Source organism: Taudactylus pleione, unplaced genomic scaffold (genome assembly GCF_031769625.1).
Source record: "Taudactylus pleione unplaced genomic scaffold, aTauple2 ptg000100l, whole genome shotgun sequence".
In the NCBI taxonomy this organism is placed as follows: domain Eukaryota; kingdom Metazoa; phylum Chordata; class Amphibia; order Anura; family Myobatrachidae; genus Taudactylus; species Taudactylus pleione.
In genome coordinates this window covers 5,283,227-5,297,756 of record NW_028284502.1, presented here as the reverse complement: position 1 = coordinate 5,297,756, position 14,530 = coordinate 5,283,227, and the positions used below count along the sequence as shown (strand labels likewise).

Sequence of the window (14,530 nt, the reverse complement as noted above, 5' to 3'; positions counted from 1 at the left end):
TATCTTACATCACATTGTGACTTAGGGCTCTATTTACTACAATCCACATTTAAAATGCGGTTGTAGTGTGATATTTCCGACTTAATTTGCATTGTGAATTCAGGCAATATCACAGGGATTTATTAAAAATCCTTTGCAGGGACAGTGCTTGCGATAAAGCTCCATCTCTGCTAATCTCCACTGCAGCCTTATCACTGTATTTTTCAGAAAAAATATAGTGACAAGGGCCCTCATTCAGAGCCGCACGTTAACAACAGTACGCTCGTTCCGAGCGATGTTTGCACATCTGCGCATGCGTACGCTTTTTAGTACGCATGCGCGAACCAGTCAGTGCGGCCGAAAATCCTTTGTACGCTATATAGCGAGTGCCGGCTATTTTGAGTGACAGAATGAGGCGTATGTGGGTGGTAACAGGGGAAGGTGCTTGAAAATGGGGAGTGGAGATCCGAACGCAGGCGTGCTTAAAGGTCAAAACGGGCGTTTTATGGGTGTGTATATTTAAAACAGCAGCGTCATTGACCACGTCACTGGGTTATTTTATAGCCCGAACTGCACGCAAATTTGTGGTAGCAAACACCAACCACAAGAATAGCGAGCAGTTCATACGCTGGTCGATGTACTCGATTAATCTAATAAATAGCGGACATGACGTAGGATGCGTGCGGCCAGGGGGCGTTTTTAACAAATAAACGAGCGTATGTTTTGCTCGCTCGTTCAGACTTAGAGGCGTGAACAGACTGCAATGTGCGTACGGATCATTTGAATAGCCACCCCTTGTTTTTAAACGAACGACCGCAAATAGCGTACGGCTCTGAATGAGGGCCAAGGTTCCGAGCATGCACTGACAGGCCGCCGCTATCCACCCATCAACCCCCTCTTGCGGCTACCCCTCCCCCCGTGACCCCCGATTGCAGTCGCCCCCCCCCCACAATCCCCCCCTTACTGTTACTTACCTCCGGTCAGGTCATCGCTGCTCTGGTGATGTCCTCCCTCAGCTGGTCTCCCATCCTTCTCTGTGACCCGGTCAGTTGTTTAATGCAGCAGCTGACCAGGGTCACAGTGCAAGAGCTGGGAGACCACCTGACTAGAGGGAGGACATCACCGTAGCACCGATCTCCGGTCCTGAACTCAGGTAAGTATTTTTTTTTTTACTATTGTTTTGTTTTAGCAGTGATCAGCTTGTGGTCTGTTTAGACCACACAACTGATCACTGGGACCAGCTCTGGGCTCTGCTCTGCCTGTTAGAGCAGAGCAGGAGTCCGGTAACCATGGGAAAGCCTGGATAACGTCACCTCTAGGTGGCATTATTATCTCAGGGCTTCCCCCGGTATTTTTTCACATTTTATTTTTAGTAAATTTCAGGGAGATCACATTTCCCATTACAATTATGGAAAATGCAATCTGCTTACTAAAAATATGTAATAATAATTAGAGTTTGAAGTAGAATTTTATGAATTCTACTCCAACTGCCCTTTAGTAAATTTAGGTGATACTAAAATAATGTGAAAGGGGTGTGAAAACAACCTTTTTCACTTTATTTTAGTAAAAATAATGTGTCATGAACCGTAGAGAAGAAACCAGAGGGTAGAGTGACTAGGGAACAAGAAGTTGAGTGACAGCTAGGTCTCCCTATTGTGACCAAACCCAAGTTTGGCTAGACCTGCCCAGAGGCATGGAGTCTAACCCATTGGTGGTCTTCACCAGTGACACCTCCAGTCGGGATTTGGGTTTTGCGCCACCAAGTGGGCATGTCGCAGCCCTCTGGACAGGTACCTGGGAATGGCAGAAAGACCAGAACTAGATTAAATGAATAGTATATTAACTAATACTGGAATACTGAAGATGAGCTAGATACTTGAAATTTGGGGATTGCTATAGATCCAGCTGAGAGCTAACTAACTAGAAATTAGCACGAAACCTGACACCTCAGTAACACAGGGAAGCTACAGTAGACCTAGCAGCACACTACAAGACACACAGGAAAAATAACACAAAACACTGGAGTTCTGAGAGAGAAACCCTGGAAGAACTGTGAATAGGCTGAAGCAACACTCCGTAAGGAATAACACAGAGCTACACTGGTGAGAATAACAGTCACTAGAACAGTGAAGTTGAACAGCAGTTTCCTGTTTCTGGAGTCAGACTAAAATACCCCTGGGTAGCTGGTTATTGGATCAGAGGATCAGCTGAGTGACCATTCAGGACTACCATTGGGAGAAACTAGTCAAGTGATATGGACAACATGGCTGCACCCATGCCCGGCACCCCGGAAACCAGGACGCACGCATGGAAGCCCTAGCAGACCCTGGGAAGAATACTCAGGCAAAACTCACCTCCACTCCCAGCGACTGGACACCTAAGCCCAAGGATGCCGGCACGAAAGTGAGCAGCGGCCAATCCCAGGCCGCATCCTGACATAATGTTAATAAATAGAGCCTTTAGACACATTTTTGGCAATAAAAGATACCCAGCGCTGGGACCTGGTGACTCACTCATGCCAAGCATGTTGCGCTGCTTGGCTTAGTGAGGAGAGATGTAGGAGGACACATCAAGAACTTATAATTATATATCATCTTGTGTTTAATTATATGCCTAAAATTGACCACGGCGGAGATATAGTTAATATTAAATTGCAATCTCATGCCAGCATGTCTATTGTTATTTTAGTATTCCTTGAACATATTTTGCTTATTCTCTGTATTAGTAAAATTGGTTTACACAGGGGTGGTATAATCCACATTCTTGAGCTTAATGAAAAAAAGTCTAAAGAAAGTTATGTTTATTCTGATATTGCAGCCACTTTGGCGCTGAAAGCATTACCCTTCATCACTATTCCCTCCAAGATGAGTGATCTGTTAACCACAATGTTAAAAACTTAGCTTTTGATGAAAAGCCAACAGGTAAGTAAGCAATGAACAGCAAAGTAATGAAGCTTTTAGTGTTATTATTATTATCCTTTATTAATATTTATTTAGAATTAACATACTATGCAGCATTGTACATTAGGGAATCATAATACAAACAAATTACTCACTGTGGAGATGTATCAAGCCTTGGAGCTTTATTTATATAGCAGCGGCTTTTGTAAGCTACGGCTTCCCAGCGGGTTGCAGTTGAAAACTTAAAACGGCACCTGCAGTCAGTATAATGCACGCCGGGCTTACTCAAGCCCCTGCTTCGTAAATAAAGCACTTGGAGAGATATAAAGTGGATAAGTTGCCCAATGCAACCAATCAGCTTCTAGATGTCACTTCATAGACTGTGCTTGAAGAATAACAGTCTGAATCTGATTGGTTGCTTTGGGCAACTTCTCCAAAACATCTGCTCCAATGACACAAAACAAAAGGCAGAGGTTGCCCAGCCCAGAACTCCCAAATGTCCCAATTTTGATGGTACAGTTATGCTGTTTCGGAAACTGTCCTGCTGTCCTACACATGGGCCACAGTGTCCTGTCGTGTGGTGGCCAAGGTTGGGAGGCCTCACTCCAAACACTAGGGAGAGGGACATTGAGCAGCACAGCAGCTCGGGACGTACTGGGCATGCCCGCCCCTGTGCCACAAGGCCACACCCTGTGCTTACAATCTTAGAGGTGGGGATTATTGAAACAATTGGACAATTGATACATACATTGTAGAATAACTATTATAGAGGCTGCTGAGGAAAGATCTTGTAACTACCGCACGTTAAGGCAGAAGCATTACCAGCACAGATTATGAAGCAGCCATTGGTGACTATCTTTTCAGTGCTGCTATGTGTGGTGCGGCACAATTGATGCAAAACAGTGGGAGGTTGAGACATGAAAGATGAACTGGCAGCTACTGGCAACCATGGCTGTTCTTTCCCAATTATCTAGATTAAACCTTTAACCAGTTGCCTGGCATGGTCGCATCTCATGTAATCACGCCAGGCTCGGCTTTCTCTGACACGGTTACATCTGATGAGGAGGAGATCAGAGGAGCCTGCTGGCAGCTGCTGTAAGCTAATCTTCCAGCAGCTGCAGAGTTCAGCCCAGCCAAGCTAGCCCCTCGGTTACAGCGGCAACCACCCCCAGCCTCCTCCTGCCGACTGGGCTGAAGGGGGCAATCCTAAAAGGCAGCGATCGATGGGCTTTCCTCTGGATTGTCCCTGCTGCTGGCAACTCTTCTTGCAGGACTGCGAAGTCCTGAAAGAAGTGGATAAACCTTATGTTTTATACATAGAAAAAAGTTTATGGTGTGTGTGTGTATACACTGTATATATTCTTCTTTTTCTACTTATTAAAAAAAAATTTTATTGTCAGCTTTATTTTCAGTGTTTTCTTTTTTTCTGTTTTTTTTCTGTTTACTTTTGTTTTTTTCTGCTTTTTCTACTTATTTTCCAATTTTTTATAGAATTGTTTATTTTTATTGTCAGCTTTATTTACAGCGTTATGTCTTTTCTGTTTCTTTTTCTTTACAACAGGGTATATATATCCGTAAAGATTTTTTTTAACTGTATAAAACTATTTCTTTTTAAAAATGTCTCAAAAATTGTTGGTTTTTAAAATGATGAAATTATGTAAATAAGAGCTATTTAACCCTTATTCAGTAGGATTTTATCAACAAAGCAGCATATTTGTTAAAACATTTTTACTGAATCGAGTTTAAGTAGCTTTTATTTACATAAGAGCTATTTATACATAAAATACCCCAAACAAATTGAACATTATTGTTATAAATTATTGGAAATAATACCAATATTATTATTTAGGATGATATTAACATGTTATGAGTATGAGAGCTTGTATTAATTTTTTAGACGTTTCCTCAACCTCTTTAAATCAAAGTATTTTGTATTTGTCAATAAACATAGAATTATTAAAAAAAGAAAAAAAAAGAAGGATAAATACTATATACTTTAGTGACATAATTATCAACAGAACAGATACAGGAACCATATACTGTATATATCACAGCAATGCTCAGGTAATAACAGTTTATTTTAACTGCCGCAGTACATACATTAGGTGCTACAGTAAACGTCGTGGCTATTGCATTATCTACATTTTACAATCTTTCTCTACATTGGTGTTTGTGTAGGAGTTTTCATTTGTATTATAACCGGGTGGAGATTTCCGTAAGGAATCGTTGTCGTACGTGTTTTCCACTGATTTCTCTGCTTCTGGTGTCATCATGACGTCTTTCTTCAAACTAATTTGATCCTTTTAAAGAAAAGACATGGGGAAATACATTTAGAAACCATACATGTGGTAAATAATGTGGTCAGCTGCTCAGATTGTGCAAATGGTAATAATTTATTAATATGTAATTACTGTATATAGAATCTCATTTAGGATTTAGGAGTAAATGCGATAAAATGGTGCAAGTTTGTTTGTAGATAAACCATGTACAATGCATTGTACTTGCATGCAGGGAAAATACTGCTTTTGCTTGTACAGTAGTATGCAAATACTGGACAGCCTAAATTTTACACTGCAATTTAGAGTTAACCCAGAACACCACCCCCTACCAACTCTAAATCTATCTGTACATTTTAAATTTGCCAAGAGCTATATTTATTTCTCATTTTGTTTTGCTCTTGAGTTTTAATTCTATTTTCTACTGCAGGGTCCATAGGGTGTCCACAAGATACCCTGGGGTATAGGTGATGACGTCAGGCATCGAGCACCACAGAGTTAAAGTTTTTCATCCTCCCAGGATGCACTGGGGTCCCTTTCCTATACCCCACCCCCGAGCTTCAGGCACTCAGTTTTCGTCGGTGCCCGGCTTGGAGTCGGAGCACCTCTAACAGAAGGGGGCTGTTTTGGCCCCTAAAGTTGTCGGGCAGCTGTGGCTGCACATCTGTGTGTACACCATGGACTGTCAGTATTGACATCCATGTTGTCACTCCTCCACCCCGCTGGTACCAGAACGCCGGTACCGATCCAGGGATCCTGTTAGGTAACTGGGGTCACAGATAGCGGTAATCCCGGTTACCTGGACTGTGGCCGGATTTACGGGGGACAAGGTAAGTGGCAGGGTCCTGCGGTGGGTCCCCGCTGGAATACACAGACCTAAGTCCCCAGGCAGGTGGTTCCCTGGGGACTGGCCGCAGTGTGGAGCCAGGTACTATCCTGCACATCCACTTAGCCCTTGGGACAACGGTCCGCGGTGGTGTCCAGAATCACGTCCTGCATCCTGGGGGTTAATTGCAGGCCAGGGGACTGCGCCCCTTCCCTGCACAGCAGCCGGCACCTCCCCCGCTGCACACGGCCTCTCCACAGCGTTCTGAGCCATATGTGCAGCCGCTCCTTTCCTGGACCCGCCTCCTCTCTGCTCCTCAGCAGCCACCTTTTTTTCAAAGTGTGGCAGACGCTGCTGGACGCTGAACATTAGCATCGTGGTCCGGGTCCCCCTGCATACCTCTCCTCCGCAGTGCAAGGTCAGAGTATGTAGCGCTGTTTCCTACCAGACTCTGTGTCTGTGTAGTTGAGCTCAGCGTTGATAGTGCAGGGTTTATTCTGCATTATATGTGACTTCATACTAGTGCTGCTGCCTGTACTGTATTTCTGACTGTAGCCATTTTACCTATCCCTGTTCTTCTCTGCAAAAGCCCTTGCGGTGCGGTGTTGCAGGGTGTTTACTACCTCACTATACAAGTATTGTCTGTGAGGTGTTTCACATACAGCTCAGTGTCATTCATCATGTCTGACAGTGAACGTGATTTTTCCATGCATCCAAAATGTACCATATGTCATGTACAATTGGTGGAGGGTGATGGGCACTCTGAGGGGTTATGTACGGCGTGTTTTCTGCTCTCACGCCCTATTGCTGTCTCTGCGCCTGTGCAGAAACCTCCCTGGGCTTCTTTTGCTAAGGCACTTACAACCCTGGTGGGCCAGTTAGCAACGCCCCCTGCATTTCCCCAGATGGAGTTTTCACAGCAGTCAATGGTGTCGTCTCCTATACAGGGGTTCCCCAGACAGTTAGTGGTACCCCAGAGTCTCCCTCTTTCACCCCCTCAGGTCGCACAAGAGCCTGCGTGGGTTAGTTCCCTGTCCACTACGGTGCAACACCTGTCAGACGTGTTACAGGGGGAGTCGTCATTGCGGCCGCATAAGCGACCTTTGTAGTCTCAGGCTGATCAGTATGATCAGGATGATGTATCGTCTGATGACGGTGACATTTTTGACCTTTCTGACCAGGAGCCTTTCCGTACTAAGGAGACGGAGTCTAAGTCTAAGGTCTATATACCAGGCCTTATACGTGCAGTCCATACGGCCTTGGTTATTGAGGATGATGATCCTCCCGTGGCCAAATCAAAATATGCCTTCTTTAAGGATATTAAAGGTGATGCCACTGTATTTCCCCTATCTGGTCAGCTAGTAGTTCATCTGGAGGAAGCGTGGAAAACTCCAGGTAAGCGTTACCAGCCTCAAAAGCGTTTGGCTGTGGCATACCCCTTTGCTGATAATTATTTCTCCAAGTGGGAAACCCAAGTGGATTCGCATGTCACACGTCTAGTGAAGAGTGCTACATTACCTATGCCCTCCATGTCCTCCTTAAAAGATCCTATGGATCGCAAGGTTGAAACATGTCTGAAATCCATGTATTCCCTTGCTGGGGGGGATGGCCAGACCGGCTATGGTCATGTGCTGGGTGGCCAGGGCTATGGAGCACTGGGCTGATAGCTTGGAGGCGTCTCTGGATATGGACTCGTCACCTGACCAGGTGGAGTTGGTGGGTAATCTCAGGGATTCAGCCACCTACTAATGAGGCAGCTTTGGATATAGGTCTCCTTGCTTCCAGGATCTCCTCGGTAGCAGTGGCAGCTCGCCGCACTTTGTGCTTGCATTCTTGGAAAGCAGATGCAGATTCCAAGAAGGGTTTGGAAGGTTTACCCTTTAATGGACAAGTCCTATTTGGCCCTGATCTGGACAAAAATCTGGGTACTCTGGCGGCTGCCAAGTGTGCGTGCCTGCCGTCGGCTACGGTCCCATCAGGGTCGGCTTCTTCGTCCTTTCGGCCCTATAGAACCCAGAGTAAGTCCAGGGTACAGGCTTTTACGAGGTGGGCAGGTACCAAGAAACCTACAAAGTCAAAGAAGCAATCTTGGAGTACCCAACCTCCTGCTCTAAGTCTGACGATAAGCATTCAGCCTGACGGGATGGGCCTCTCTTTGGGGGACCCCAAAGTTGGAGGCCGACTTCTTCAATTCGCCCAGTGTTGGAGTCTGACCACCTCAGATACTTGGGTAAGAGAAGTAGTTTCTCAGGGGTATGCCCTCTCCTTCTGGCGGAGGCCTCCCAGCCGGTTTTTCACCACAGGTCTTCTGTCCAATCAGGACAAGGCCCTGGAGTTCAAAAAGGTATTGCACTCTATGCTCCAGGCTGGGGTCATAGTGCTGGTTCCTTTCTGTCAGAGGGGATTGGGGTATTACTCCAATCTTTTTCTGGTACAGAAACCCAATGGGTCCTACCGGCCAATACTCAATCTCAAATCCCTCAACAAATTTTTGAGGGTTCCTCAGTTCAGGATGGAGACCCTGCGTACCATCATTTTAGCAATGGAGCCTGGTGATTTCATGGTGTCGCTGGATATTCAGGATGCTTACCTGCATATCCCTATTGTCTCAGTGCACCAGCGTTTCCTCAGGTTTGCAGTGGTCAATGACCACTTCCAACTTTGGGCACTGACTTTTGGTCTGGCCACAACACCAAAGAAATGGCAGTTATGGCAGCTCACCTGCGGATGCAGGGGGTTCGTTGCCCTCCTGTTGTTGGCGGAGTCTCCAGAGAAACTTCAGCGCCATCTGCAACTGACAGTCTCTGTGTTACAGAATCACAGTTGGCTGATAAATTGGAAAGAAGTCCTCCCTGGTGCCATCACAGAGGATGATCCCTCCAGGAGCTCTGTTGGACTCCCAACATCAGAGGATCTTTGTGACAGAGGAAAAGATCTCTGCGTTACAGACAAAGGTTCACATTTGCCTGCAGAGTTGCCGGGTGTCTATTGACTCGGCAATGAGGTTACTGGGCTCCATGGTGTCGATGTTCAACATGGTGGAGTTTGCCCAGTTCCACTCCAGACCTCTGCAGAAGTTGATCCTCTTCAGATGGAATGGGTTGCCCCATCAGATAAAGACACAGACAATGGTGCTTTCCCCAGAGGTACGTCTGTCTCTGGCCTGGTGGTTGCAGACTGCTCACCTGAACAGGGGGTGTCCCTTTTGGATTGTGGACTAGGTCCTGCTGACAACGGACGCCAGTCTCCGAGGCTGGGGAGCAGTGACGGGACCACACTTCTTCCAGGGAAGGTGGACGCCAGCGGAATCTTCTCTTCCAATTAATATATTGGAACTTCGGGCAGTATTCAGAGCTCTCCAGCAAGCAAGACAGGTCCTGCATGGAAGACCCGTGCAGGTACAGTCAGACAATGCTACCATGGTGGCTTATATAAACCACCAAGGAGGGACTCACAGTCAGGTGGCTCTGACAGAGGTGGCTCGCATTCTAGCTTGGGTGGAAGGCAATCTCCCTGCCATATCGATAGTGTTCATACCAGGAGTCCTCAACTGGGAAGCAGACTTTCTCAGCCGTCAAGACGTGCATCCAGGAGAATGGTCTCTTCACCAGGAGGTGTTTCAGCTGCTGGTGAACAGGTGGGGCCTTCCAGAAATAGATCTCATGGCCTCCCAGCACAACAACAAATTGCCGGTGTTCGGATCGCCATGTCGGTCAGGTGGACCTTCCAGTATGTGTACCTCTTCCCTCCGTTCTCCCTTCTTCCTCGAGTGATACGCAAATTCAAGCAAGAAGGTGGCACGCTCCTGCTAATAGATTCAGTGTGGCTTAGACGGCACTGGTACTCAGATCTTCGGAGTCTCTCAATAGACACTCCGATGCTGTTGCCTCAATGTCCGGACCTGTTATTTCAGGGCCCTTGTCATCATCCGGACCTGGGTCGGCTGTCTTTGACGACGTGGCTATTGAGACTGCCCTCTTGAGGTCTAGAGGTTTTTCCAGCTCTGTAGTTAACACCATGCTACGAGCTCAGAAGTCTTCATCTGCCAGTATTTACCATCGGGTATGAGGTACTTTCTATCAGTGGTGTTGCCCTAGAGGCTATGCCCTTTGGGTGTTCCGGTTATCCAGGGTGTTAGCTTTCCTACAGGCAGGCTTGGATCATGATCTTCGCCTTGATTCTCTGAAGGTGCAGGTATCTGCCCTGTCAGTATGGTTCCATCGTAGGATTGCTATGCTTCCTGATGTCCGCACCTTTATGCAAGGTGTGCTACGTATTCAGCCTCCCTTTGTTCCACCTGTGGCGCCTTGGGATCTGGGTGTGGTCCTAAGGGCTCTTCAAGGACCGCCATTTGAACCACTGGGCTCAGTGGATTTGAAATGGCTTACATTTAAGTCTCTGGGCCTGATTCAGACCCGCTCGCGAGTGCTATGCGCTCACAAGCGGGTCGATGGTGGCCCAGTGCGCATGCGCGCGACTGAGCCGGCTCCGTCGTGTGCATGCGCGAGACCCAGATAGCGATGGCCAATCCGTCGCTCTGGGTCTCGTACCAAAGGGGGAATGCTGTCGATGTTGAGTGACAGCACGCCCCTTTGGTTGGTCACCTACAGCTATGCGAGCGGCCAGGAGGCCGCTCTGAAAAACAAGAAGGACGGCCCTGATTCAGAGCGAGCGCTCAGTCAGAGCGTCCGGCTCTGAATCAGGCCCTGTATTCCTTCTGGCCATTAGTTCGGCCAGAAGGGTCTCAGAATTGGGGGCTCTCTCATGTAGACCTCCATTTCTCATTTTTCATAGAAACAGGGCTGTGCTTTGCACTCGTCCAGGGTTTCTTCCGAAGGTGGTATCTAGTTTCCACATCAACGAGGAAATTATTTTGTCGGCCTTTAATTCACCAGACCTTTCGGTTGGGGAGGCCACCTTGGATGTGGTGCAGGCTTTAAAAATTTATGTTGACCGCACTGCTTCTTTTAGGAAGTCGAACTCTTTGTTTGTACTTTATGGCTTCTGGAAAAAGGGTTGGCCTGCTACTAAGCAAACGTTGGCAGGATGGATTTGCCAGGCTATTTCTGAAGCTTATGTTCATGAAGGCCTTCCTTTTCCATCTTCTGTTAGTGCTCATTCCACTAGGTCTGTGGGTCCTTCGTGGGTGGCTCGACGTGGCAGCTCCGCGATTCAGCTTTGCAAGGCAGCCACGTGGTCATCTGTCCATACTTTCATACGGTATTATGCATTTGATACCTACGCCTCTCAGGATGCTTCCTTCAGGCGGCGGATTCTCCTTTCAGCACAGGAGTGTGCCCACCCTTAAAGGATACTGCTCTGGGACATCCCCAAGGTATCCTGTGGATACCCTATGGACCATGCAGTAGAAAATAAGAGATATGGTAAGAACTTATCCTTGTTATCTCTATTTCTGCAAAGTCCATAGGGTTCCACAGGACTCCCGCCCTGTCGCACCTGTACTGCAGTTGGGCTTTGCTCTGGTCACCGTTGTTTCTGTCTCCTTCTGGTGAGAATGTGATTTCTTGTGTGTTCCAGACTTTCATCTCTCTCTTTTTCTCCTCCTCTGGCCTATGGCTTGTGACGTAACTGAGTGCCTGAGGGTCGGGGGCTGGAATAGGAGAGGGACCCCAGTGCATCCTGGGAGGATGAAAAATGTTAACTCTGTGGTGCCCGATGCCTGACGTCATCACCTATACCCCAAGTTATCCTGTGGAACCCTATGGACTTCGTAGAAATAGAGATAACAAGGGTAAGTTCTTGCCATATCTCTTATTATTATGAGGCTCATATCATTTAAATAGTAAAGGGGCATTTTTCATAGAATAGCTTAGGACCTGATTCAGTACAGATCGCAACTGCGATTGCAATAGCAATTACGCACATAGTCCCACTGCAGAGGTATGCTAATGTCTGCGATCACAATGCCATACGCACCCTAACATAAGGATGCCCACCTTACCTTACCCACATCCGTAGTACTTAGCAAGACTGCGAAACCATAGGTAACATCGAATACAATCACAGCCTCAAGCACATTTACACAAGGCCTGACCCAGGGTTGCCGACTTTTGATTTCTTCTCCCCTGGAGTAGGCGGGGGAGGAGAAGCAGGTGGGCGGAGCTGGGGGAGGGGCTGGCTGGGTCGCAACATTAAGCCCCGCCCCTTCACTGGAATTACCCACGACCGCTGTATATTTTCAAGAGGGGGCTGTGCCTAATGATGCAATTCTCATAGAATCGCATCATTAGGCCTCGCGCGGACCCGCTGATACACGGTAATATTCTCCACATCCTGCCCACTTCACTAGGAAGTGCCTACCCTTCCAGGGGTGCAGGGGGTTACCTGAAATTTAGGGAGCCTCCCGCGACATCCGGAGGGTATGTAAGTATGGCCTGACCTTACTCAGGAATTGCTAACCTCATCGCACGCGGTGGGATCTCAAGCTGAGTAAGGCATCGCAATGGCTAATTTATGCATGCCGCTGCTACGGCATTCAAACGCACTGACATGCATGCGTTTCGCTCACCACCCCCCTGTCACCAGCCACAAATGGCACTTCCTATCACTCACTCTGTGATGGGTCTGCATAGTCACTGCGATCACGGGTCCTGATTCAGAGCCAGACGCTCTGACAGAGCGCTCGCCCTGAATCAGGGCCGTCCTTCCGGATTTTAGAGTGGCTTCCTGGCCGCTCGCATAGCTGTGGGTGACCACCCATAGCTATAGCGAGCGGCCAAAAAGATGGTCGCGATGGTCAAGACCATCGCGACCATCGGGCTTGCAACGAGACCCTTGTGGTAGGGTCTCATCTGCCGCAAGCCCTGGAGTGCTTTTGGCTCTTTCAGAGCGAGACCCATAGCGACGGCTTGCCCGTCGCTATCCGGGTCTCGCGTATGCGCACGACAGAGCCGGGTCCTGATTTTAGAGTGGCCTCATGGGCACTTGCATAGCTGTGGGTGACCACCCATGGCTATAACGAGTAGCCAAAAAGATGGTCGCGATGGTCAAGACCATCGCGACCATCGGGCTTGCGACGAGACCCTTGTGGTAGGGTCTCGTCTGCCGCAAGCCCTGGAGTGCTTTTGGCTTTATCAGAGCCAAAAGCACTCCCACTGACATCACTTGTGATGTCAGTGGGGCCGGCCCCAGACGGCAGGCGTTCCCATGGGAATGCCTCCATCTGGCCAGTCACGACCCCGGCACGCCCACCAAAGGGGGCGTGCTGTCACTCACCATCGACAGCACGCCCCCTTTGTAGCAAGACCCATAGCGAAGGCTTGCCCGTCACTATCCGGGTCTCGCGCATGCGCACGACAGAGCCGGGTCCGACGAGCGCATGCGCACTGGCCCAACATCGACCCGCTTGCGAGCAGGTCTGAATCAGGCCCACAGTCCCGATCGCAGTGGTATGTTCGTGCACTGCGATGCATACTAAACTCCACCATTACAGTCCAGGTTTTAAGGGTATCTATGCTTCAGCAAAGGTGACTTAATTAGTATCTCAGTCAATTTGATTTAACCATCTGGACTCAACCATGGATTTCCTTAAAACCTGGACTGTAGTGACAGAGATTGGGAAACTTTCGCTTAGTCTGTTATCGACGTGTTTAAGCCCCAAAAACTAAAAAGGACTTAATAGCAAAACATCCCATATTTAGCTACTAAAAGCTTTTCACTTTTAATTAGTCATAACTTGGTAAATACATCCCTTGTGAAAACAACTGTCAAACATGAAGGAGGTGCGTGATGGTGTGGCATTGTTTGCTGGATCGCAAGTTGGCGACTTGCACAAAGTGGCAGGGATCCTGAACCAAAAGGACTACAACAGCATTTTGCTCACTATAGGGGAGATGTATGAAATGCCGAAATGGTATCAGCACATGTTATGTGCGCTGATAACGCTTCTCCCCCATGTCTGCGCCCCTGTCATCATCGGTGCTGCTATCTATAAGATAGCAGCGCCAATAGCCTGGGCAATGTATGAACGGTCAGTTCACCTGACCATTCCGCCAGCTGCAGCTATCGATGTCCATAGCTGCTGCTGGCATTGCCCTATCACCCCAGCAGGGACAGTCCCTGGGGCGGCTGCCAGCTCTAGGGCTGCACGTGGGATCTTGCGATGCTTGCGAGATCTTACGCATGCTCAGTGGAACTGGCCGGCAGTGAGACACAGCGCATCGGCACTAGGCTGATGCGCTGTGAGCTCTAGTGGGGATCGCCGGAGGGGGGAGTTTTCACTCCCCCGCTCCGGCCGACGAGATGTTAATACATCTCACCGTTAGTGCTTCCTGCTTAGCTTCGGTAAAGAGGTGACGCAGGAAGCGTTATAGCGGCACGATAAATGCCTCTATAATACATCTGCCCCAATATCACTCCTAAAGCTAACTACACACTGTCCAATTTTTTTGATCGGGACAAGAAACGGGGGGATATTTCAGCAAATTGCCAACCCCAATATCTGTGTTACACTTAGGGGTGTGCACCGGCCACTTTTCGTGTTTTGTGTTTTGGTTTTGGATCTGGATCTTTCTTCGTGTTTTGGATCT

General features: G+C 48.0%; 1 protein-coding gene across 1 annotated transcript in view; it reads right to left on the bottom strand.

Annotated features, from left to right (window-relative positions):
- Window positions 1-5,017: 5,017 nt before the first annotated feature.
- The window catches only part of LOC148525808 (sodium-coupled monocarboxylate transporter 2-like), a 170,683-nt gene continuing 161,170 nt past the window's right edge, over window positions 5,018-14,530 (bottom strand). Inside the window, exon 15 of the mRNA XM_088470462.1 lies at window positions 5,018-5,179. Within this exon, the coding sequence (XP_088326588.1) occupies window positions 5,018-5,179 (162 nt within the window). The remainder of the gene's footprint in view (window positions 5,180-14,530) is intronic.